General features: G+C 36.2%; 2 protein-coding genes and 1 long non-coding RNA gene across 4 annotated transcripts; all 3 read right to left on the bottom strand.

Annotated features, from left to right (window-relative positions):
* Nucleotides 1-374: 374 nt before the first annotated feature.
* LOC141654985 (uncharacterized) lies at nt 375-3,232 on the bottom strand. Its single transcript, XM_074462089.1, has 2 exons — nt 1,403-3,232; nt 375-1,094 (listed from the first exon to the last, which is right to left on the bottom strand). Exons 1-2 carry the CDS (start codon nt 3,230-3,232, stop codon nt 375-377), a joined length of 2,550 nt encoding a protein of 849 aa, XP_074318190.1.
* A 3,153-nt stretch (nt 3,233-6,385) lies between these two features.
* Nucleotides 6,386-10,322, bottom strand: LOC141656998 (uncharacterized). Of its 2 annotated transcripts, XR_012548627.1 has the most exons (7): nt 10,213-10,322; nt 8,626-9,764; nt 8,093-8,189; nt 7,487-7,546; nt 7,127-7,247; nt 6,898-7,025; nt 6,386-6,679 (listed from the first exon to the last, which is right to left on the bottom strand). It is a non-coding gene; the product is annotated as an uncharacterized LOC141656998 (long non-coding RNA). The 2 variants fall into 2 exon arrangements; XR_012548629.1 differs by lacking the exon at nt 8,626-9,764 and having other exon boundaries at nt 7,127-7,214.
* Nucleotides 10,323-13,687: 3,365 nt separating this feature from the next.
* On the bottom strand, nt 13,688-23,418 carry LOC141655976 (uncharacterized). The gene is made up of 2 exons (XM_074462952.1): nt 22,124-23,418; nt 13,688-13,699 (listed from the first exon to the last, which is right to left on the bottom strand). Exon 1 carries the CDS (start codon nt 23,411-23,413, stop codon nt 22,262-22,264), a length of 1,152 nt encoding a protein of 383 aa, XP_074319053.1. The 5' UTR covers nt 23,414-23,418; the 3' UTR covers nt 13,688-13,699; nt 22,124-22,261.
* Between the last annotated feature and the right edge of the window lie 2,832 nt (nt 23,419-26,250).

The raw sequence follows: 26,250 nt of genomic DNA, 5'->3' as shown, positions 1-26,250 counted from the left end.
TTCAAGAACTAAGGCAGACGCTGGATTTCCACAAGTGTCAGAAATCTCATTGGCAGATTGTTCTTCTACAACATGCTCCACATTAAGGGGCTGGGTCGGTTCTTGAGTCTCGTCATCCTCTTCTTCCTCGCCTGATTGTTCATCCATGTTACCTCGTAACCTATTCATACGACCAACCATCTATCTTTCCAAAAGGCAGGCATAATCATTAAATCTTATAAAAAAATAACACAAATGAACACACAAATGAAGTACGTAACATAACCGAGTGCAATGGTACTTTAATAATGCGAAATGTGAATAAATAAAGCAGACAAATAAAGTAACATAAATGACTGTCCAAAACATAAAAAAACTTAAGCATCTACAGCATCTTAATCAGAAAGACTCTCTTCAAAGTCGTCACTTTCAAACTCATCACTACTCGTTTCATTATCAGCTAATAATTCGTCCTCCTCATCTATTTCCAACTCAATTTGAACATCATCATCATTTTCATCAAGCAATACCGCTTCTTCAAATCCATCCCTCACCCCAATTTCGTCCATACCATCATTAGGATTCGACAGCAAAGGTGGGTCATCGATGACCTCTTCTTGGAATGCTATTTGGACTTTAGGAATATCAATTGTTGATCTCACTTTCACCGGGAACACAGCCCACCAACAATCTTTGTCTTTCTTAAGGCTTGGGTAAGGCGCAAAATATACCTGTTGAACTTGAAAAGCCAAAACAAATGGATCGTACTTGGAATACTTTTTAGTGTGATTCACCTCAACAAGTTTGTACTGTGGATGCACTTTTGTACCATTACCCGAGTCAAACCAGTCACATTTAAACAATATTGTCTTATAACTTCTTGTTTCTCCACTATAAACCAACTCAAACACATCCTGCAGAATCCCATAGTAATTTGATCCTTGCAAGCTCCTCACGCATACGCCATAATTCATCGTGGCCTTGTTCTTCCCATAAGAGTAAGTATGAAAATTATAACCATTAATGTAGTAATGATCATATCTTCGTACAGATTTGTAAGGACCGATGGCAAGGGTCTTAATAAGATCTGTCTTGATATGTTCCGACTTTGTAACCTACAATTGTCGGAGTATATATGAAAACATTATCGAAGTAAATATTATAAGATAGTACAAATGTAACGTTCTAAGGTAAGGTAATATACTTACATATTGTTTTAACCATTCCGGAAATTGGTCTGCAAACTTGTCCCATATCTCATTAGGACGTACTCGCGGATGTAATTTTTTCAACTCCGTCTCAAATACCCTTTCAAACAGAATGACTATCAATAAGACTTTCACAAATAGATAAAATTAAGAAAGGTAGTAAAATGTTTGTGATGATTAGACGCATAACCGTCAGGAAACCTAAGGTCGAGTACCCATTTGCAAAGAACTTTCCTTTTCTCCTTGGACAACACAAAAGGAGCATGAGGCATTGTCTCTTTCGAGTTGTCATGAAGGTGTAACTTTCGACGCTTACAATGAACTGCTAAATCTTTTCTTGTCTTCTTGGTATCTTTGGTTTTACCCTTAACATCCATTATTGTGTTAATAAGTTGATCGAAAAAGTTCTTCTCGATATGCATTACATCTAAATTATGGCGAATTAGAAGTTTGCTCCAATATGGAAGTTCCCAGAGTATACTTTGTTTTGTCCAATTGTGCTTGGCACTTTTCTCGCATGAATGATTATACTCAGTAGCTTTAGGCAAGTCTGACACACGCTTCCAAATATCTTCTCCATCTAGCCTTGGTGGAGGTGTGGAGTGATCTACTTTGTTTTTCACAAAACTACTTTTATTGTTGCGAAACACATGATCTGGATGTAGAAATGGTCGATGACAATCAAACCAAGTTTGTTTTTGGCTATGTTTAAGATAGAAAGACTTTGATTTCTCCATGCAATAGGGACATGCCAACCTTCCCGCCGTACTCCAACCCGAAAGCATGCCGTATGCGGGAAAATCACTAATAGTCCACAAGAGTGCTGCTTTCATATTAAAATTTCTCTTTTTGGAAGCATCGTAAGTGATTGCCCCAACATTCCACAAGTGCTTCAATTCTTCAACTAAAGGCTGCAAATATACATCAAGCTTCCCTTTTGGATTTTTTGGACCAGGAATAATCATACTTAGAAACAAGGTCTGCCTTTTCATGCAAAGTAACGGGGGCAGATTATACGGTGCAAGAATAACTGGCCAACATGAGTAATTCCCAAATTTTCCAAATGGATTGAATCCATCCGTGCATAATCCAAGTCTCACATTGCGTGGTTCAGCAGCAAAATCGGGATATGTGGCATCAAAGTGTTTCCACGCCTCACCGTCGCGTGGATGTGACATCGTTTCATTGTTTTGTGGATACTCACTATGCCAACTCATATAAGAAGCTGTGCTTTTAGCTGCGTACAGCCTCTGCAGTCTAGCTGTGATTGGGAAATATATCATAAATTCTTCAGGAATAAGCTTACCATTCGCTTTTTTTTTAAATCGTTCAGCATCACATGAACCACATTTCTCCAAATGAGCATTTTCGTTCCAAAACAAGACACACCCTTCGCGACATACATCAATCTTAATATGTGGAAGTTCAAGACCCTTTACTAACTTTCTGGTAGCATAAAATGATTCCGTCATTAAATTATTATCTGGGCATGCTTCTTTCACAAAAGAAGCAAAACCATCTATTGCACGATGAGGAATGTTGAATTCACACTTCAAATTTATCATCCTTGAGGCCATTGACAACAAAGATTTCTTGCAACCATCATATAAAGGTTTCTCCGCATTTTTTAACATATCAAAAAACCGTCTTGCTTGTTGGTTCGGAGGCTCTTCACCATCTTCTAAACCCTCGTCAATGGACACTTCACTTATTGGGACATATGAATCCATGACCATATCTCGATAAGGGTTTAACTGACTCCTTACTGCACTACTTGACTGAGCTTCTATGTATGTTTCACCATGACAACTCCAACAAGAGTAGTTATCACGATACCCATTCTTATATAAGTGTAATTTAACTGAGTCAACTTCCATATATGGCTTATTCCAGCAATTAGAACAAGGGCATTTTAATAAAGGGTATTGTTTAAAATTTTCCTGGTTACAAGCATACTTTATAAAAGTATCTACCCCAGCAACAAACTCATTTCTAAGATAACCATCTTCATCTAGTCTATTGTACATCCACTCCCGATCAACCATCTTGGACACTAGACATATAAATTCCAACAAAGAGTATAATAGAACAACAAAGGTTTAGATGTAACTATCAAAAGCATAAAAAAATTACTAACAACTTAACAAACAGAAAAAGACAAACCAATTTGAGGAACAATTCTGAACTCAAATACTAGAATCAGACGGAAAGACATGTGCTTTACAGGTAATGACAAGTTTAATTATCAATCTCAAGCATGCAATTTTAGTTTCCTAATTAGACATAGGAATTTCAGACAACAAATTGTAAACTGAAAACAAGACTAAAATATCTGTATTCTAGATAGACAACATCTTTTTTTCTTAGGACTATGAACCCTAATTAAATATGAATTTCAATAGACTGAAATTGAGAATGAGAGGGACAAATTAAAGAGTACTAGAAAAAAAGTTAGTAGATACCTGACAATCCAAAGAATAGCAACGAAGAAGGGGATTGTGCTAAGAACCAAATGAATTATGTAGGTGATTATGCGGCTAAGAACTTTGTAGGTTCTAATTTTCTATTTTTCTTTTTTTATTGTGGAGGGAAATAATAAGTTTTGGGGGGGAAAACTGCCGCCTAAATGGTGTCTTTAGACTCCCACCAAAACACATACTCCCTCTTATTTTAAATAACTGTCCCATTTGCCATTTCCGTCTATTCATATAACTGTCCCATTTGTCATATTTGGACATGATTTTTTTACTTTCCTACCCTTAACTCTTTTCTTTATTTACCACCCAAATCACCCATAACCCATCATATTCAATACTTTTCAGTATTTAACTCATATATTCTTACCCCTATACAATAATTTTCATTATTTTAACTATATTCCTTAATTTTCGTGTCATTGTCCAAATGGGACACTTATTCGGAATAGGAGGGAGTAACATTTAAAAAAAAAAATTGTCAAAAAAAAAAATAAAAAAATAAAAAAAATAACATGAAATGCAAATTAGTTTTATGGTAATTAAGTTAGAAACTAATTACTGTATAAAATAGTTGCAACTTAGCAACTAAATTAGCAACTAAATATAGAATGGTTGTTAAAGGGCAACTAATTTAGCAACAAATGGACATTAAGTCGCTAAATTGTGACCAACTTAGCAACTAATAGCAAAATGGTCTCTAATTAGCGACTAAAAAATAATTGGTTGCGAGTTAGAAACTAATATACGCTTGGTCGCCATGGTTGGTCGCTAAGCAGCTGTTTTCTTGTAGTGATATTTGGTGTTGACTGGAGACGAGGGTGGGCGAGGAGACCCGGTATTGTACCTCGTAGTAAGGCACCACAATAGGGAGCTAGGCGTTCCTCAGACGCGTGCAGTGGACGTGTTTAGGTTTGATTTGGTCGGTGGGAAGATGAGTTATACGAAAAAGCTTGAAGATCACGCGTTTTTCATAGGGCAAGGAAGTGACTCGTTTTCCGTACCAGTTGAGCAATGTGGTCCTGGTGGGTTAAAGCCAGATTCGGTTTATATAGCAGATGATTTAAGGGTGTTTGATTTGAAAGACGGATCTATAACACCTATTTTAGACACGGGAGATCTCTCGACAACACGATTTCAATCATTATGGATTCCTCCACCAACCCCGAGCGATTGAAAAAGGTAAGAAATGGAGAAAGTATATTATTGAAGGCGATGATTCCGATGAAGAGTCCACAATATAATGCCACTAATTGGTTTCCACTCTTTCTATTTTTGTTTCTGCTTTTTATTTACAATAATAAAATGACGACGCTATTATTTTCTCTATCATTGTTGTGTCGAATTAAAGTAAAATGGTTCTTTAAACTGCCTACTCGTCTTTTTATTTATTAAGATGGTAGAAACAAGCAAATTATGTTACAAGCGAGAAGCGACGATGAGTTCAAATATATTTGCCTTGGCGGGTTTGATAAGTCCTTCCCGGTATCTCAAAATCGATACCAAAACTCCTACAAAATATCCGTTTTATTATAGTTTTACTCTGTTCTGCTACTGTAACTTTCAAAGTTGGAAGATCTTAAATATTTGGTTGCTGTAAAACACGCGCTAAATATCATCTATAATTAATCCTGAAGAATTGTACATAGCGGCATTATTATTTAAGGGTGTGATGACCTGAAGATAATCGCTCTCAAATGGAGTATTACTTTTGAAAAGACGCTATATATGTTAAGCTTCGATACTTGTCGAGCAAATGGACAATACAAAATTACATGAATTGAAGGATGTCTTCTATTTTACCAGGATGTCTATGTTCTGTTTTACAAAATTACGTGGAGGATTGTGGTTTTAATTTCACCTACACACTTTACTCGTACACATACGATTTTCACGATTTTGTCAAAACTTTGCATAATCTCAAGTGCCCATTTACAATTAAAAGGAAGATGGATTCATTTCTGTAACAGTTTCTGAAAAGTGTCTTGATTCTGTAACTTCAAATCCTGTCTTATAAAAACTGGTTGGTACAAGTTACGGATAAAGGAAAGGCTTTTGTTTAGACGATAGTCGTCTCTGCGTTCATTTCATTTTCATACGTTCAGGGATTTTGTATATGAAAATTATGAATGATGGATTCTTTTGGAAGACCGCCGTGTTACTTAGACTTCCCTCAGTTCATTCGAATTGCGACTGATATTCTCAAAATCAACTACTCATAGAGGTAAGCGTGGATTATGTTGCTTTTACCCTCCCTCAATTTTCTTCTAATCAATTAGCGTCACATTCACTAATGGAAAAAACCCCTATTGCGTCAGTTATATAGGGCCTTTTGCGTCAGTTTTGGCCTGACGTATATTGAGGGGTCGTATTTGCTATGCGTCAGTTGTGGAACTGACGCAAAAAGTTCACCATTTGCGTCAGTTGTATTTAAAAACTGACGCAAAAAAGAACCATTTGCGTCAGTTATGTTTTAAAAACTGACGCAATTGTATGTACAACTGACGCAAATGCTTCAACATTTGCATCAGTTCTTTATAGAACCGATGCATTTTCTTTATTTTTTGCGTCATTTGTTATCATAACTGATGCAATTGATATTTTGTTTTAGGGCCAATTCATTTTTCTCATTTCTTTCAAGAACCGACGCAATTTATTAATGCTTTTTTTTATATAAAAATTTGCTACTGAAATTATATGAAACTCACAATCTGAATACCACAAACGAAAGATGATTTGATAATTAACAAATATCTTTATACAAACCGATTATTCAAAGTCAATTACCTAAAGATCTTTAACCAACTAACCTATCAACAAAAATATAAAACAATGCTTCATCAACGACTCCACTTTCAAATCCATACTTAGCCATAAGAGTATCCTTGCCATATTGATAATTGAATCCAAAGGCAGCCAGTGTCACTTAAATTCTTCCTTAGCAACTCGTACTCCTTGATCTTCACTTTAGCCTTGTCACCTCTTATAATCACAAATCAAGCAATATTTTCATCAAGGCTGATACAAAAAATATTTTCATCAAGGCTAATACAAAAAAAAACATTTTCATCAAGCCAATTTAAGTGTGTTCGATTTTGTATGGGGAAGTTCAAGTTCGCTGATTACTATGAGATTTAAATGCATGATATGTTAGATCAGATTCGCCAACAACTTCAAAATCATCCAATCAATGGATAGGATATACAATAACTGGCTATTACGTCTCAGTGTCTTACTTTGAGCCTTTGAGGTGCATATAATACTCGGCACTTGCATCAATTAACGCGCACTTCTCTTCAGCTCTTCAGCACCGTATTCCGTCCCAAAACATCTTACTATTTCTATGTTTGGATTGATCAAGTACCTATACATTCCAATATGACAATTAATTTATTAAATGACTCCTGTGAGATGTTCACAATGACGAGCATTATAAGCAATGAAAATTACATAAGATGAGTATACCCCTCATGAATATTTTGGAATGGTTTTGAGGGAGTGGAGATGACCAACACTGCTGGTCGACCAGGTCTCACACGCGGCAGTAGATGATCTAAGACAGTTTGTAGAAACCTCGAGATCAGCTCTGTCAAAAATCAAAATTGATCTAGAGTTCGGTGAACTCCCAAGCCCGCGCCAATGATGTTAACGCATAAAGGAATAGTACATGGCATGCAAAAAAAAATATTCGTCTTTCCTAAATGCTCAACTTTTCTGAAATCCGTGGATTTCCGCCTTAGCTTTTCAGAACCCCAAATTAAAGTTCAATAGTATTACACTATTACCTCGAGAGATGGATTTCTACATTTTGAATAGAACTATTACCTGCATATTTAGTGAATTACAGCAACCAAGACGTCCAATTATGTGCCATGACCGAACCATCTGATTGGCAGCAAAAGAAACACCATTCAGGTTTAGGGTGCATTTATCTAGCATCATGCATTCTAGAGAGATTACTTACATCACAAATAAGGGCCATCTTTCTGTATAAGAGGATTGTAAAATTCAAACCATGTAAACGAGTTTGAGTAATCAAATCCGTCAACCAACAAAAAATGAAAAGATATAAAGACTAAAGAGTTGAAGACTAAAGATTTGGCGACAAAATGTAGGAAATGAGAGATTTTCAACCACGAAGTGAGATATATGTAGTGCTAAGGCCTCAAGAGATGTCAACTTTTACATGGAGTATATTATGCAGTCCAACAAAGCAAGATTAGCAACACAAGATTGAGCAATAAATGTAGAAAAGAACTGACAACAGAATCTGAAGAAAGGCAACATAGATCAACTTGTATTCATCTACATTGCAAGATTAAACTATGATCTACATAATAAAAACATTACTAAATGATATAGACCGCTGTTAAATTACTGCAAGAGACTACAATTACAAAACTAAGTTGGTGAATAAATTAAAGAAGTCACCTTTCTGTCAATAAATAATATAAACCGCTGTCGAAATCTGGTCGTGATTTAGTGTAACGTTTGAGGGAGAGAGCCATAACTTCAAGCCTGCAGTCGACTTCAAAAAAGAGCAATTATTAGGATTAAAGCAGACAACTTTGAAAGGTAGAAATCCGCAGGTTCGAAAATGAAACGCTTAACGAATGCAAAGGAATGATCAATTTTATAGCTGGTGGTGACTTCAAAATTATTCAAATGTTTGTTGAAAATAAGCACAACATTCGCAAACCACAAATAACACCCTTAAGACAAATTATTCATTGGTTTGTTGAGTTTAAAACCATAGAAAACAATGATGAAACACGAATTGGTATTTTTCGCCCAAATACGACAAGAACCCATTAGAATTTACAGGAAAAACTAGCAAAAAGACAGCAGTAATAGACAAAACTAGCAAAACCCATGAAATAAAACACAATGAAGTTGTAATAATTGAGAAAGTGCATAGATAGAAAAGAAGAAACAAAAGACTTCAATTGACTGGAGAAAAATACCAAGATTGACGAAGGTAAGGCTAAGAAAGCAGCGGAACCAATCCACATTTTCCAAGAGACAGCTAGGTAGTCGTCAAATTTTTCACAGGGTACTGGCAAACACAATGCCTCAGAAAACGAAATTCATAACATTCTTAGTAAATAAATTGAATCAAAAAATGGAAAAATTAACCATGATTGAAGATGTTTTTCAAACGATTTGATGAAAAAGTAGCATAAACACAGAAAACAATCAACTAATTAAGATGGAATATAAAAAAAAAAGAGGGGAAAAGGGAGAAACGAGATGAACTAGGGTTTGCAATTGCAATTGCAGTGCAGCTGCAGTTGATGGATGAAATTGGGGATTTCTGGGGGTTTTACATAGATTGAGACGGAGAGATTTTTGAGGTGAGGACGTTAGGGTTGAGAGTGTGTGAGAGTGACAAGGTTGGAAAAGGAAAAATGAATGGGGATTTCCGATAAGGTTTTATTTCATTCTTTAATGAGTATAAATGGCTACGGTTATAGAGTAAACCGTAGCCTTTTGCTTTTATCACTGGAGTCACTGCAGCAGCAGCAATCAAGCCAACAACATTTCACCAGCAGCACAAACAGTAGCCAATGTGTTGCAGAGGTTGAAAATTTGAAAGATGATCTTTATATCAAAAACATAGGATGCCTAAGCCAATGTGTGTTGCGACATGCCATACAAGATTGCTAGCCTGCAAACTTTGTACATTTAATTTGCGAATGTCATAGCGATAAGACTCATAACTTATTCATTGTTAATAATATCAGTCATAACTCATAACTGTACTGTCACACCCTTGTACCATACTTGATAGAGCTGAGGAATAGAAATGCTAGTGTGTAAATGCTAGGATTATTTATTGTATCGAATGACTTTTATGTCAAAAAGAAGTGAAATTTGACAAACAAACAGTGAAATTTGTCTAATTGTAAAATACCAGTGAACAAAAATCAATTAAATGAACATACAAAAATTAACCCACCAAAACCAACATAATAATGCAATGACTAAAATCAAAGTAAGAAAGTAAGAGTTCATGCCAACAGGGATATAATTAGGGCAAATCAAAGTAAGAAAGTAAGAAAGTAAGAGCTCCTTGCATATTCCATAACTAAGAAAGTAATAACTACAAAAATTAATAAAGTAATAATCAAAGTAAAATAACGGTGAAAAAAAGAGCAAATTAAACCAACAGGGATATAATTAGGGCTTTGGACGCGAGGAAATTGTGATTGGAGAAGCAAGAGTTCATGCCTGCTATGTGAGCGTTCTCGAATATTGCAGTTCACAGACAACATAATGATGCAATGACTAAAATCTGAAACCACAACAACAGTGTCATCATTCATGCCCAAACGAAAAACTCCTCTTTCAATGTAGCAGAAATTAACCCACCAAAACCAACTAATCAAAATAGAAAACCCCCAATTTCACCTAACCCTAACCCTAAAACAATTCTAGATTCACATTCAATTCATACTAACAAATCAACTACTACACAAAATTGTATGTAAACAACAATAATAAAACCTATTAAAAGAACTTCCAACAAAAAAATTAAGTAAAAATCATACCAATATCAAATTAGGAATTAGATGAGTATAAGAGTAAGACGGCGGCAGCGGGTCGACGGTAGGTCGGGGGCGAGGCGTCAGTGGGTCGGCGGAAGGTCGGCGGTGAGGCGGTGAGGCGGTGATGTGGTGTCGATTGAATGAAGGAATAGAGGAAAGGTACAAGGAGTGTTAATTCGTTTTTCGAAGGAATGAATGGGAAAGGTACTGGTGTTTACTTGTATGGCAATGGTTTTTATTTGCATCTGTTTCACGTAGAACTGATGCAAAAACTTAATATCAAATAAGTCGGTTTATTAATATAACTGATGTATTTGATCAAATACGTCGGTTTTGCTGAGAACCGATGCATTATATACGTCAGTTTTTTTCAAGAACTGACGAAAAAACCTTGACTATAGGGCAAAAATGGATTCCCGCCAAAACTAAGTACTTTTTGCGTCAGTTTTTGTAGAACCGACGTAAATCGACTGACGCAATAGGTGTTTTTTCTACTAGTGATTGACTTCAAATCGATAAGCGTTGAGTAAATACTACATATTTCAATGCCTTGATTAATTCATTTGCCTAAGGGTTAAGCTTATGGAGGATTAGTCTTAGCTCCTTAGCGTGGTTGTACACGACTTGGAGCTGAAAGTCACCCAAATCGACTGAAAGATCCAGTAACCGTTTCTCCTTGCAATCCCAACAACAATGAGAAACGCAAGATAATTATAAGAAGTAAATAAGTCGGTTTCTGGTGATCAATTTTCATTGTAATTGTGTAAAATCGTCTCAAATCAGTAGTACAGTAGTAATTTCTGTGTATCAATCCATTGAGTATCAGCCATGAAAATCCAATGGAGTTTCAGATATAATAGTAAATGATGAAAGATAAGTATAAGAAACAAATGGTAAAACAGAAATAAAGGAGAAATCAAAGTCCAATAAAAGCAACAGTACCCATGTCGATCGGTCATGTGTAAACACAACTACATACTCCGTAATCAAAGAAATAATTAAGCATTTAAGCAAATGATTTAAATGACCTGGTTGTGTGATGGTGGAGGAATCCATAATGACTGAAATCGCGTCATCAAGAGATCCCCTGTGTCTAGGATAGGCATTATGGATCCGTCTTTCAGATCGAACACCCTTAAATCATCTGCTATATAAACTGAATCGGGTTTTAACCCACCAGGACCACATTGCTCAACTGGTATGGAAAACGAGTCACTTCTTTTCCCTATGAAGAAAGCGTGATTATCAAGCTTTGTCGTATAACTCATTTTGTTCCCGACCAAATCAAACCTAAACACATCAACTGCACGTGTCTGAGAAACGCCTAGCTCCCTGTTATGATGCCTTACAACTAGGTACAAAACCGGGTCTCCTCGCCCACCCTCGTCTCCAGTCAACACCAAGTATCTATCCTGATGACACCGCGCCCTCAACTCCCTCCCAATGGTCCCAATCTCATAACTAGAATCGAACACTACATTAATCCGAGAAGTGACATTTATACGATCATCGGACATATCCCATAGTTCAACAACCCATGGACCGTGTTCATTACCATAACAAGAAAGCTTATAAACGGTTTTAGCCTTCAAACAATATACGATAGGTGGATCGTCTTTGTGGAATAGGTTAGGGTACCTAGTCCAACCACTATTTGGCCAATAAACATAAAAATCATGGAAGTTGTCAGGGGTTGGATTTTTGGAGTGATACGTGGGATAACAAAGAAATGTTTCAACATCGCCGAATTGATCGCCGAGTCTAGTGTAAAATCGGGTCAAGGAATGGGGGTCATGCTCGAATTTGGGGCAGCTTAACTTGTCTCCTCCGCCAGTATAGGCAAACCCGATATACACCCTTCCATTTTCGCCAAAAAATGCGAGTGACCCGCGACTTGATCCAACGTTAAATATGTGAAAACTACCGGGACAATATGTATCCAGCGTTTCAAGCTTGACAAGTCTCTTGTCTACAATGTTGTAGAAATTGTCAAACTCAACAAACTCTGAGTCACCCATATCAGCCGGTACTCGCAGCCATGGTGACGGTGACAGCGGTAATGCCGAGAACCGTCTCATGGCGGTTGTCGTGCTGGTACGGGCCATTGAGGTAATATGCTTAAGTGCTCTTCGTGCAAAAGCAATGCTTGCCATTGTAGGTTTGAAGGATTCTTTCGAGAAAATTGCCTTGATTTGTATTAATATCTTTTAAGATTTTGATAAAGGGAAAAAGATACCTAAAGCTTTGCAAACAAGAAAAATACCTAAAGTCCGATTGCTAAATATAACCTGCCTAACCCACATCCGATAGACAACCCGTAATAATCCAATTCATTATTTTCGAACGAGTGCCTAAAGAAAATATCCCACAAGTAGGGCGTAATCAACCTTAGGCATGGGTAGAGGTGGCAATTGGGTCAATCAGGTAGAGTTTCGGTCGAGACCTATTGGGTCCGGGTCAGCCTATTTTTTCGGCCCGAGTTGTTATTGGGTCAAGTCATTTTGGATCAGGTCATGATCGATCTAGTTATTTTATCGCATTACTTTAATTTTGAACCATTAAAATTAGTTTTTTTTTTTTACCATTATTTAGTTTAGTTAGTCCATTATTAAGTCCAACGTATCAAATTATTAAAAATTAAATCACTTTTATTTTAATTAATATTAAGCTTAATAATTTGCTGGTCATCAATTTAATCGGGTCAATAGGTCAAGTTCATAACTAGAGCTTCCAAACATTGACACGGCACGAACTGTGCACGAAATTAACGGTTTGGGTTGAAGCTAAATGAGTTGAAGTTAAATGACTCATTTATGTAAGTAGGTCGACATGACCAGACACGATAATTAATTGGGTCGGGTTGGGTTGAGTTCTCTAAACACGAACACGGCACGAATGACCTTTTTACTAAATTAATCCTAATTTTTTTTTTATCATCCTAATTTTTCTGGATCATCCTAATTTTCACTTTCATACATTATCAAAACATAAACCATTCTAACACTTGTCAGTATGGGTAAAGTCTAATGATTAAAACTTTGACGAAATTCCCAAGGTTCTCAGCCTCCTCAAGAGTAATTTTATGAAGTATTTATGATTTGAGGCTATGCCTTCTTGATTTCAAGCATGTTATTCTAGGGTAACTTTTCACTGGTTTGTCTAATGCGCACCAAAAATAGCGGCGAATCATGTATGTCCACATTTGCATTCCACAATGAGCCTTATATACCCAACCTATAACAAATCTGACCGGAAATCCTTCGATCCCCTAGTGTGCAACCAGACGAACCTGTGCGAGCCAAGACATGCTTGTATAGGAGCAGACGAAACTGTTTTGGGGGTGAATTACCCCAACGTCTGTCTCTATTAAAAATTACGAGTAGTAAAAATCGACAATTTTAAATTCTATCAATTATATATATAATCATCAGAACAAATTTTAAAAAACCAAAGGCCAACTAAGAAAACCACACCCGAAGAAAACAAGGCACTAATGCAATGCAAAACAAAACATACTCGGTATTTTAATCAAACGTAAACAACTAGTAAATTGGAGGGTGTATATGGTTGAATACCATCAAATAAAAGAGGGAGGAGCAATCCAGTAAACTTGAGGACGAATATTGGTAAGATCCCCAAGTGAAAGAAATGGTGTTATGCATTTTGTTTCCAAGTCATAGTAACCGAGATCCTCAGCAATATACACACAATTCGACTTGATCCCTGAACATTCGCGAGTTGAAATGAAAAACGGCTCGCTATTTCTTCCTAAGAAGAGCGCCTGATCACCTATGGACTCTACGCATTCCAATTTTCCTCCGTCCTCTAAATCAATCTTAAATAATTTGATATCTTTAGTCTCGCATCCAACCCTGACCTCTTTAGCTAAATACCTAATGACCAGAAAAAGACTAGGATTATTTCCTTCGATTACCACCAGGTATTTCTCGACACTATTGTCCCATGAATCCTCACCATTATATTTTATTATAACTTCCCGATCCAAAAACAAAGACAAAACACGACTCTTATCCCCGGTTTCATCGCCCTCTAAAGGATACGAACTGGTAATAAGCTGGAGTTTCCCGGAATCCTCAAAGTGTAATTTGTACAAAGTGTCCGCCTTCCTGTTATACGCCGCTAGACATAATAATTTACGATAAAATACTCCCTTCTCTTCTAGTACAAGTTCAAAGTTGTTTGACATTGGATCACCAGCCAAAGTAAAATGTAACCCTTCTTTATATATAGAATACTCGGAAGGCGCTGGTAACTTGTGACAACGCGCTTCAGTGTACGGATTAGCCAGGAATACACTACCATCCGAATCACAATCGAATGCAACCCATCCTTTGGCCGACCCCACACACACTGTGTTGAATGGAACGCTCCCATGTGCTGTCGGACGGTCAATCTTGACAATTGATTTGTCAATTATATTCAAGTAGTTATCAGTTGGACCATTCGGACCGTCTTTAACGTCAGGGGGAAGCATAAGCCATGGTGTTGATAATATTGGCAAAGATGACTTGTACGAGTTTTTAGAAATTAATGTTGATGATGAAAATTGTCTATAGGGTTTTATTTTGTGGACACAATGATTGAGAATACTGCGTAGAGCCATGATGAATTCTTTTAACAGTTTAGGGTAAGTGGCTAATTACCGAGGAGTTTATATTAGACCTCGAAAATAGGTTAATCGGGTTATTTTCGGTATGTCCACGTGAATATTTGGCAATCGAAATTTTAGGTTAGAAGAGTTTCTTGTTTGAAAAGCTATAGATATACTTGGTGATAATATGATCATAGGATAGAATATGCGAAGTATTTTTTTTTTTTTTTTTAGCAACCATTTTAAAAGATATTTATCGTAATTCTCTTATTGATCACATTAATTATACTCTTTATCAAAGCAGAATGATTAGTGAATTAAACCGCGGATTTGTGAATAATGGAAGTTTGAGGGGAAATTGCGCAAATTTAATACCTTCGCGGGTTCGATAAGTGCTTCGGGGTCAGTTCAAAATCAAATGCTGTAGCAGTTGAAGAGTTTAATTTGGAGTTCTGCCAAGTTGTGTACAATTACAAACATGATTGATTGACGATGAACAAAACTCAAACTAGCAATAAAGACCATCACTGAATATCATCTAAAATTAATTCCGAAAGAATTTCTCACATCGGCTTTATTTTTCATGGCCGTGATGACCTGAATGGAATCATGCTCTAATGGAGTATTTCAGAAAAGAGATAATTAAGCATTAAGCATTAAGTAAATGATTTAAATGACCTATGGGCTGTAGTCACACTAGCATTCCCCGACTACTTTCAATCTGCTTGTGTGTTCTAGGACGAATCCATAATGACTGAAATCGTGTCATGGAGAGATCCCCTGTGTCTAGAATAGGTGTTATGAATCCGTCTTTCAAATCAAACACCCTTAAATCATCTGCTATATAAACCGAATCAGGATTTAACTCACCAGGACCACATTGCTCAACTGGTATCGCAAAGGGGTCACTTCGTTGCCCTATGAAAAAGGCGTGATGATCAAGCCTTTTCGTATAACTCATCTTCCCCCCGACCAAATCAAACCTAAACACGTCCACAGCACGCGTCTGCGAAATGCCCAGCTCCCTATTATGGTACCTTACGACCAGGTACAAAACGAGGTCTCCTCGCCCACCCTCGTCTCCAGTCAACACCAAGTATCTATCCTGATGACACCGCGCCCTCAACTCCCTGTCAAAGGACTCAATCTCATAACTAGAATCGAGCGCTACATTAATCCGAGAAGTGACATTTATACGGTCATCAGACATATCCCATAGTTCAACAACCCATGGACCGTGTTCATTACCATAACAGGAAAGCTTATAAACCGTATTAGTCTTCTTACAATATACAATAGGTGGATCGTCTTTGTGGAATAGGTTAGGGTACCTAGCCCAACCACTATTTGGCCAATGAACATTAAAATCATGGAAGTTGTCAGGGCTTGGATTTTTTGAGTGATTCGTGGGATAACAAAGAACTGCTACAACATCGTTGTATTGATCGCCGAGTTTAGTGTAAAATCGGGTCAAAGAGTCCGGGCTATGGCAGGCGCACTCGTATCCTCCACCACCGTAGGGTAACGCGACATAAAATCCTCCACCTTGGCCGATAAATGCAAGTGTCCCGCGACTTGATCCAAGGCATAAAAAGTGATTACAGAGACAATATACATCTAACACGTCAAGCTTGACAAGTCTCTTGTCTACAATGTTGTAGAAATTGTCAAAGCCAAGAACTAATGTGGCATTCATATCGGTCGATACTCGTAGCCATGGTGACGGTGTCGGCGGTAATATCATTGAGAACCGTCTCGTGGCGGTTATTGTGCTGGTACGGATCATTGGGGTAATCAGGGGCGAAGCCAGGCGGTGGCAAAGGGTGGCCGCCGCTACCCCGAGCAAAAAAATAATAATTGAGAAATCGATTTCCTGCTACCCTAACTGTCATAATAACAGGATAATAACAAAGAATAGCGCTAAAATGACAGTATAGGGTGTGCGTTCCACTGGTAAGGTTAAGAAAATTTCAAGCAGCAAGTCAAGTGTTCGAAACCCAGACCCATCCTTTTTTTCATTGTTTTCGACTTTTTCTCATCAACCTCATTAAATATTTCTTAACTAGTTTTTGAACCCGTGCACTGCACGGGTGGAAACGGAAAGTATTATTAAAAGTAACAACTTACATATTTTTTGGATTTAGTAAATTATTAAATTTTAGAAAATTTCACTTTGTCTACTACCCATACACTTTTGATACTATGATTTTTTTTATTCGAAATACTATGATTTTTTTCCTCGACTTTTGATAAGTTATTGGCAAATAGTCGAAGTAGGCGGCGGAGATAACTTAGACTTGTCCAAATTGAGCGAATCTGAATAACCCTACCTGACACCCAAATTTAGGACCAAAGCTTGATTTGAACCCGAATTGTGTAAGACAATGGATAATTAACTCCTTATATGAAACTCCCTTTGTCCCACTCATTTGTTTGCTTATTCCATTTTAGGTTGTCTCAATCAATTGTGTGCCTTTATATTTTAGGAATGCCTTTGATAAGCAATTTGATACTCCACACTCAATTTGATTAACTTGATATTTAATAATTGACCTCTCCTCTTTTCTTGCCATTTGTGTCCAAACCAAAGGCAACCGAATGAATGATCGGGACGAAAGGACTCAAGGGAGTATGAAACTTCATATTTTATTTACCGAATTGTTATTACCCAAATTGGAACTATTGCAATGCGACACATGTTATTTTCCTACCCCGTTGACGTATCAATGTTTACGTTCTCATACGCATTTAAATAAAGATGTATAAAATGGTTTTCGTACCCCGTTGACATATCAATGTTTACGTTCTAAATTCTAATACCTAGTCTTAAACTTAAAACGGATCAAATAAAATCCATATGACAAAAGAATAATATCTAGGGATTAATAATAAGCTTGTCCGATCCATCCAAGTACGGTGTTATTTAACCCCATTTTAAGAAATACCCTATGCATTTTATAATGTGAAGTATCAAAATGGTGGTAAAAACAAACCATAACCGTTGTGAATTTCTACGTCATTGAATTTCTATGTTAGTTATATTTCTTGAAATATACTCTTTAGTCCAATTCATTTATTTACTCGTACCTTTGATTAAAAGACCTCACACCAAGAATATCAAAGATAAACAAATGATTTTGACATTGGAAAGGAATCCCTTTTTGACGTTAATGAGAATAGACATAATTGGAATAATCATAATCCAAATCATTTTGTATGAATTTGGCCAAATTAATATGCTAATTTTCTAATTGGAATATTAATTGGAAATGAACCCTTTTTTCTTAATCTTGTGGGAGATCTTTGTTTGAAGTTAATGAGGATAGTATTCAAATTACATCTACCAAATATAACGCAAATCACATTATTGTTATTTGAGGTAAATTTACAATTCTTAACAATTAACGATTTGGGAAATATAATATATGATTATGATAATATATGGTAATAATATTTTAATATATAGTCTTTCACCTGGTTATGACACGTGGCATTCAATACGAAGTATATATACATCAAGATGTGCTACTATAAAAGAACATTGATGGTAAAACAGTAACATTGATCTAAAATACCAATAACATTATCGAGTATAAATTAACAATTTAACATAGATAACATCTTTCCTATTATCTTATTCTATCTAATATTCTCTAATATTTGAAGTATAAATATAAAATTATAAAAAAGGAAGAAGCGAAACTAAATAAAACAACACAATCAATGGCTCCCAACAGTTATCAAGTCCCTTGTTGGGTCTAATGCACATTTTCAAATTGAAAATGAACAATATGATAAACAAAAAAAAAAAATTGAAAAAAAAAATGACATAATTCTAATTTTTGTTCCTTAAATAAAATTTACCTAAACGAAGGTAACAAATTTATTTGCCTAATATTGCGATATAAAGTGTAGATTAGACGGAATCTCAACAAAACACGATTTAATTCCAAATTTGACCCCACATGCTTGACCTGTCGCAAGCTTAGCTTGCGACGAATCTTTTGTCTTATTGTGTTTTTTTAAATCCACCCAATATAGAAGAACAGACAATAAATTTAAATGGAGAGATTAATATGAGTATTACCCTATGTTAAATCTCATTGCTTTTATGTACTTCACCCACTATTGTTGATTAAGATTATTATCTTTTTTTTTCCTATTAATTTAATTTTAAACAGTTATAAAATTAGCTTACAAATTGGCGTTTGAATTAACTTGTTTCCTACTTTCCTTGAGTTCGTAAATCACAATTTCATTCAAGTGTAAAGCATTTATTCGTCTGCAAACAAATTTCTCTAATATGAACGATTGAGCTTGAAGAGTTCAATCGAAACAAAAAAAATTGAAACGCCAACTAAACTCTTAGCTAGATAGAATAATTACGATAATATGTTATCAAGATTTTTCGTTTCTCAACCAAACGATAATCTAATGTGATCATGTCCTATTATTAAACCTAATATAGACCCTTTAAGAACTCGATATCATATAAGAGTATGCTCTTGTACATTTCAAGAGATATTTGAATAGTGCAATACAAAAAAATAATAATACTATGCGAAACCAACTAATTTAATCAATATTAATTATCTCGTTATATGGATACGTCTTATGATAATTTTTTTCAAAAGACGGTTTTGTTTGAAAATCTGACTATGGTTTATTGTTATATAACAATCTATTTCACAACATTAGAAATTGTTTCATGAAATTTTCTCACCTTCATATTAGTTTCTAATTTTAACAAATACCAAATAATGTATTCTAATCGTATTTGTCTATTTGATCAAATGTTACCTTACAAAATGAATAGCTTCTAATAAGTGCACATTGCAAGCTAAGCATGCACGATAATTGCTATGCTCTGATCTATCGCTTAGTGGATATGCTCGCTAAAAATTTACTCTCTCTGTTGCGGAGATATGTTTACAGTTTACACTTTCTTTATTTTGCGAGGGAGAAATAAAGCAAGTATAAATATATCACTGGGACGGAGGAAGTAGGTGATAGAAAGTCTAAAAGCATTAAAACTGGAACATTGATTACCGTTATTTTCCAAGGAAACTAAATAATTGAGCAAAAATAATTGGAAATTTTGTTAAAACTTGCCATTAATTTAATTGATTTACTGCTCAAATTTAGAAGAATAAAAAATCACGGGATTTTGAAATATAGTGGTCAAAACCTAATTGAAGGTTGTTTCCATTTTTACGCAAGGATGGTCAATTGATCATTTCATGATCTTTTGAAATCTTTGATTTGGCAGCCCATACATAATAAGCTGACACGTGGCCATTTCTTTGTAGTTTTGACATGTGGCAAACGGTTTCTTCTTTAATATAATATATGATTGGTGGAAAATCTCAAACAAATTCATTAAAATCCCTCTTTAAGATTATTATTTTTCTAAAATTTTCTAATTATTGATGTTTAGTACTAGAATCTTCTTTTTTTCTCTTTAATTGAATCACTTGAATTTTTTTGGCCTTAGTAGTTTTCTAAGAAAATAAAAATTTGCATGATTGATCTTAGCAATAAAAAAGAGGGCACGAATTATAGATAAGATACCGTGATAAGACGGTGTGTTTTATAAACAAAAAAAATCATTTAATATTAATAATTGAGTTGTATTTTATATAATGGGATCCTCTCATTCAGTAACTATTGAAACGAGATAAAAAAATATGGAAAAATTGGATATAAGGTTTTTGTCGCGGTTTATTGTTTGTTTCTTTCGTGTTAGATTGTCATAATTAGAAATCATTACTTAAATTTTTTTCTCGCGCGCCACGAATTTTACTTTATTTTTACGATTATGATGTATATTTTTTCGCTACCCCATATTTAGAATTCTGGCTTCGCCCCTGGGGGTAATATGCTTTAGTGCTCTTCGCGCAAAAGCAATGCCTGCCATTGTATGTTTGCACCGGCAGAATTTCTCCTGTGAGGGATTTTTTTGGAAAATTTAGAAAATAAGATGTTGCAAAGAATAAAATTATACGGAGTATATTCTATCCTATATACATTGTATTATCACATAAGACCGTCCTATGGGCCTAATTGACATAATTAGCCCAATAAAATAAATTAGAAACTCTTCCCCTTCATCTTTACAGGCTATGTGGAAAAAGTAGTAAATTGCCCCCAAAAGTTTGGGGCTATATGCAATTTGCCCCCAAACGTTTTCAAATGAGCAATTTAACCCTCAAACGTCTTAAATTATGTGCAAATCAATCTAATTTAACTTTCCGGCAATTTTACAACTATTACCACCCTCCCCACCACCATCAAACACTCCTCCATCCCACGTCCCATCCTAACTCTCCTATCCCATATCCGGAGAGTAACTCCTTTCAGGTACTATTAATACAAGTTGCTAATATGACTATATGAGGTTTTTTGTTGATGATGGTAATACTAAGCTCCAGAATTTATCATTGTTTTTTTTAAAAGAAATGTTACGGAAATTATGTGGGAACGGTGAGGTGTGTTTCTGGAAAATGAAAGTCAAAAGAGATAGGGACACCGTATTAATATGGGACAATACTAAGTGTAGTATGGTGCGTTTCTGGATTATTGGGTATTCTATATCGTTTGAGATTAAGTGATTGTATGCTTTTGATCGAATTACTTGCTCAAGGCTTATTAGTTGATGCTAGATTGAATGGGATATGAAAGTTAGGATGAAATAGGGGGTGGGGGAGTGTTTAATGGTGGTGGGGCTGGTGGTAGTAGTTGTAAAATTGCCGGAAAGTTAAATTTGGGTTAATTTGCACATAATCTCAAACGTTTGGGGTTAAATTGCACGTTTGAAAATTACTTGGGGGCAAATTGCGCATAACCTCAAACTATGGGATTATATGCAAATTAACCCAAATTATCGTCACCATCATTATCTTCTCCCCCTCTCATGAAATATCATACACATTTAACATACAAAAAAAATTATCCATGACGAGAATGTCGTGATCGCTACATTCCGCTGCCTAATTTTCTATTTAAATGAATTTTTGAGCCACTGCAAAACATAATCATGATTTCATCCTGAAAGATCTAATCTTTAAATAGAGGAAAATACGATACTACATGTGAAGAATCATATGTTGGTCTCCCACTGAAGAAATAGAGAAGAGTGAAGTCAAGAGGCTCCTCCGCCCTAACTGTACCACTGGAAGTTGGTATTGAATTTCGATACCACCGGAGATATTGTGTAGTTGTTTTGCTAGTGCTGAGATTCATCAATATAATCATGAGAACAAATTTTAAAAATGCAAACAGAACCGAAAGAAAACAAGGCACTAATATAATGCAAAGTGCCATATAGCCAAAATATTACTAAATTATTTCTTTTAGATTATTACTCAATCATCTCGATCATTATTCCTTGTGAGGTACGGTGAACAAATGATTGAGACGAAAGATAATAAACGAAAAACATCAACCAAAAAAGGGAGGAGCAACCCAGTAAACTTGAGGACGAGTGTTGGCAAGATCCCCAAGAGAAAGAAATGGTGTTTTACATTTCGTTTCCAAGTCATAGTAACCAAGTTCCTCAGCAACATACACACAATTCGACTTTATCCCTGAACAATCGCGAGTTGAGATGAAAAACGGATCGCTATTTGCTCCTAAGAAGAGCGCCCGATCACCTATCGACTCTACACATTCCACTTTCCCGTCTCCCTCTAAGTCAATCTCAAACAATTCGATATCTTTAGTCTCGCATCCAACCCCATTCTCTGTAGCTGTAGTAGGCCTAATGACTAGGAACAGTCGTGGATCATTTTGTTCCGTTACCGCTAGGTATCTGTCGACATTATTACGGTCAACTGAATCCTCATACTCAAACTCATGATATTTTTTTACAACTTTCGGATCCAAACACGAAGACAAAACCCGTTTCTTTTTACCGTTTTCATCATCCCCTAAAGGATACCAGCAGATAATTTCAAGCTTCCCAGAGTTCTCATCCAAGTGTAATTCATACACAGTGTTTGATTTCCTGTTATATGCCATTCGGGATATTGAATACTCGGTCTCTAATCGTTTTAGCAATCCATTGTTGTAATCAATTTTAGCACCGTAGATCCATCGCTCAGAATCACCTCCCTTGCTTATTAGTAAAGGGAGAAAACCGGTTTGTCTCATTATAAGTGCAAAGTTGTTTGACATTGGATCACCAGCAAGAGTAAAGTGCAACCCTTCAGAATATATTGGAGCGCTAGGTCCTGGTAGCTTGCGACATCTCGCTTCAGTAGCGTAAGGGTTAGCCAAGAATAGACTACCATCCGAATCACATTCAAATGCAACCCACCCTTTCGCCGACCCCACACACATTGTGTTGAATGGAACGCTTCCATGTGCTGTCGGACGGTCAATCTTGATAATTGATTTGTCGATTATATTCAAGTAGTTATCAGTTGGACCATTCGGACCGTCTTTAACGTCAGGAGGAAGCATTAGCCATGGTGTTGATAATATTGGCAATGATGAATTGTAAAAGTTCTTAGAAATTAATGTTGATGATGAAAATTGACGATACGGTTTTAATTTGTGGGCACAACGATTGAGAATGTTGCGTAGAGCCATGATGATGTTTCTTTTTCTTTTTGTTACAATTTTAGGGTAAGTAATTACGGAGTACTTTATATTTGACCTAGAAAACGGGCTAATTGGATCGAGTATTGGTTATTTTTGAAATGCCCACGTATATGTAAATCAAAGTTATAAGAGTTTAGGTTATCAAATCAAAGTTGTTTTAGTTCCGTTTCCTTAGTTATAAGAGTTTCTTGTTTGAAAAGCTATAGATATCTTAGGTGATTAGACGGAGTATATGATATTTGATAATATCATATGATCAAAGGATACAATATACGAAATATTATTTAGCAACATTTTAAAAGATATTGTAAATACCTTTGCGGGTTAGATAAGTCCTTCGTGGTCAGTTCAAATCGATTGCTGTAGGAGTTGAAGAGTTTAATTTGGAGTTTCGCCAAGTTGTGCGCAACTTAGTTTGAGATTAAAATTGTAAATATCTTCGTGGGTTAGATAAGTCCTTCGTGGTCACTACAATTACAAACATGCTCGATTAACAATGAACAAAACTCAAACTAGCAATAAAGACACTCACTGAATACCTTCGTGGGTTAGATAAGTCCTTTCCGAGCCTGGCCTTGCTCGGCTTGTGCTCATAAAGTAAAACTCGAGCTCGAGCTAATCTCGAGCTTACCCGAGTTTGAAAAAATAGTGCTCGTTATCAAGCTTGCGAGCTTTAACGCGAGCTCAAGCCAAATTCGAGCTTGACTCGAGCCTATATATAATTGTTGAATGTTCGTTTTTTCTCTCGATATTTTCAATAACAAGGCTAAAAAATTTTATATACAAATAGTGGAAAATCAACGAGACATTTTTTTATATGTGTGATACAAATATATAATCATGACAAACTATTTTTATAAAATATGAGTAATGTCTTATCTAATTATACAAGTTCGAGCCTGCTCACGAGCATTTTGAGCCGAGCCAACGTTTGCTCGGTTTGACTCGTTAAGCTCTCAAGCCGAGCTCGAGTTGCTCGCAAGCTATCTCGACTCATTACAACCCTAGGTCGAGTATTGGTTATTTTGGATATGCCCATGTAAATATTTGGCAATAGATTATTAGTCTAGGCTATAATATTGGCAAAGATGTACCACAATTGTTGTGGTACATCTTTTTATTGTAAATACCTTTGCGGATTAGATAAGTCCTTCGTGTCAGTTCAAAATCGAATGCTGTAGGAGTTGAATGATAGGGCACCATCGAGTGGCGCCGAGATTGGTTGTGTAATAATCGTATTTTTTAAAAAAAAGAAAAAACAATGATAATAAAAATTTAGAAGAAAAAGAATATTTCTTTTTTTTAATAAAAAAAAATAATAATAATAATTTAAAAACAAAAAAAAGTAAAAAATAGAACAATCTACACTACTCCACCGTCTGACATTCTCATTTTTTTTTATTTTTTTTGGACGGAAAGAACATATTAAATTAAAGACAAAGGGAATTCAAGTACATCACGGGGGAGGGTCGGGGCTTAGTGTCGTACAAGCCGAAATAAAATCCGAATTACAATAATCAATTACAAAAAAAGGGGCATGAGCCCAAACAAAGGCTCCATTTCGAGAGCTAGTGTCTTTAAGAGCAAACTTAGCCATAGCATCCGCTACTTTGTTGGCGCTTCTTTTCTCAAATACAAGCTTCAAATGGGATGAGTCTTTTAATTTTTCCCTACACTCAATCAAAATGTTAGCAAAGGGACCACAAGGCGAATGGAGACTCGTAATGGCATTGACCGCATTAAGACAATCCGAGGCAATCACAAATTTACTTGTTGACTGAGACGCAAAACGCAACCCTTCTCTAATCGCAAGTGTAACACCCCCATACTCCAAATGCCTTACCAGGACCACTCAGGTATAAGGATACTACCATCTCGGTTGCCCGAGGTACTGAATATCATAAGACAATAAAGAAACGTACTTTTAAAGTAATTATAGATTAAGTGATTACATGTTCAAACCAAAACTAATAAAAGGAATTACAAGGTTCTTATACGGTCTACTGACTAAAACTATCAAAGCTACTAGACTTCGTCTGACACAGCGGAAGACTTCTAACTGCCACGTGATGACTCATCCCAGCTATCCCATACGCGTCATATCACACCTGCTCAATAACTGCTCACCACCCCCGAATGGATCACCACAGTTTTTAAAACATTTAAACGGGGTCAGTACTAATCACACAATTCAATATATATCAACAATAAGATAAACAGACAGCTGAACTGTCACACACACACACACACACCACCAACTCCCATCGTCTCAATCTTGACGTCCACCGGACCGACCACCCGATGGGGGACCGCAGGCCGTTCCCACCTAAGCCCTGCTCATCGTACGAGCGATAACCATGTCCCATTAATGTGCACATCCCCTTCCGTGGCGGGTTCCACGAAGGGCGAAACTAGGGCGTGAAGCCACTCCCGCAAGTGACCCCACTCAGCCGAGAACGCATCTCGAGAGCCATAGACAACCAATCACAATCACAATCACAATCACAATCACAATCACAATCACAATCATTATATCAAACAACTAACTACAGCACATCACCAATATCCCATTATGGGACTAATACGAGTAGGAAATCCTACCGGAAAGCACAACACGCAGACGGTATCTACAAATTTGTATCAAAACGGCTCCTCTACGAATTCTCCTCCTATCATACAGCACATAAAGACTACACATCACAAACTACACACCAAAACCCCCAATTCCTAAATTAGGGTTTAACCAATCTTAACAAAACATTATAAAAACTATATTAAAAGCTTACCCTCGACGCAAGGAATCCAACGACACGAAAAACGACAAG

Source organism: Silene latifolia, chromosome 5 (genome assembly GCF_048544455.1).
Source record: "Silene latifolia isolate original U9 population chromosome 5, ASM4854445v1, whole genome shotgun sequence".
NCBI lineage: Eukaryota > Viridiplantae > Streptophyta > Magnoliopsida > Caryophyllales > Caryophyllaceae > Silene > Silene latifolia.
This window is presented reverse-complemented; position numbering and strand designations above follow the sequence as displayed.

Bases quoted from the DNA above. Each gene is read 5' to 3' on its own strand.
- LOC141654985 (XM_074462089.1), bottom strand. From the start codon at position 3,232: ATGGTTGATCGGGAGTGGATGTACAATAGACTAGATGAAGATGGTTAT. The intron at 1,095-1,402 runs GTACTCGACCTT...CGACAATTGTAG, and splicing joins GGAAAGTTCTTTGCAAATGG to GTTACAAAGTCGGAACATAT.
- LOC141655976 (XM_074462952.1), bottom strand. From the start codon at position 23,413: ATGGCTCTACGCAACATTCTCAATCGTTGTGCCCACAAATTAAAACCG.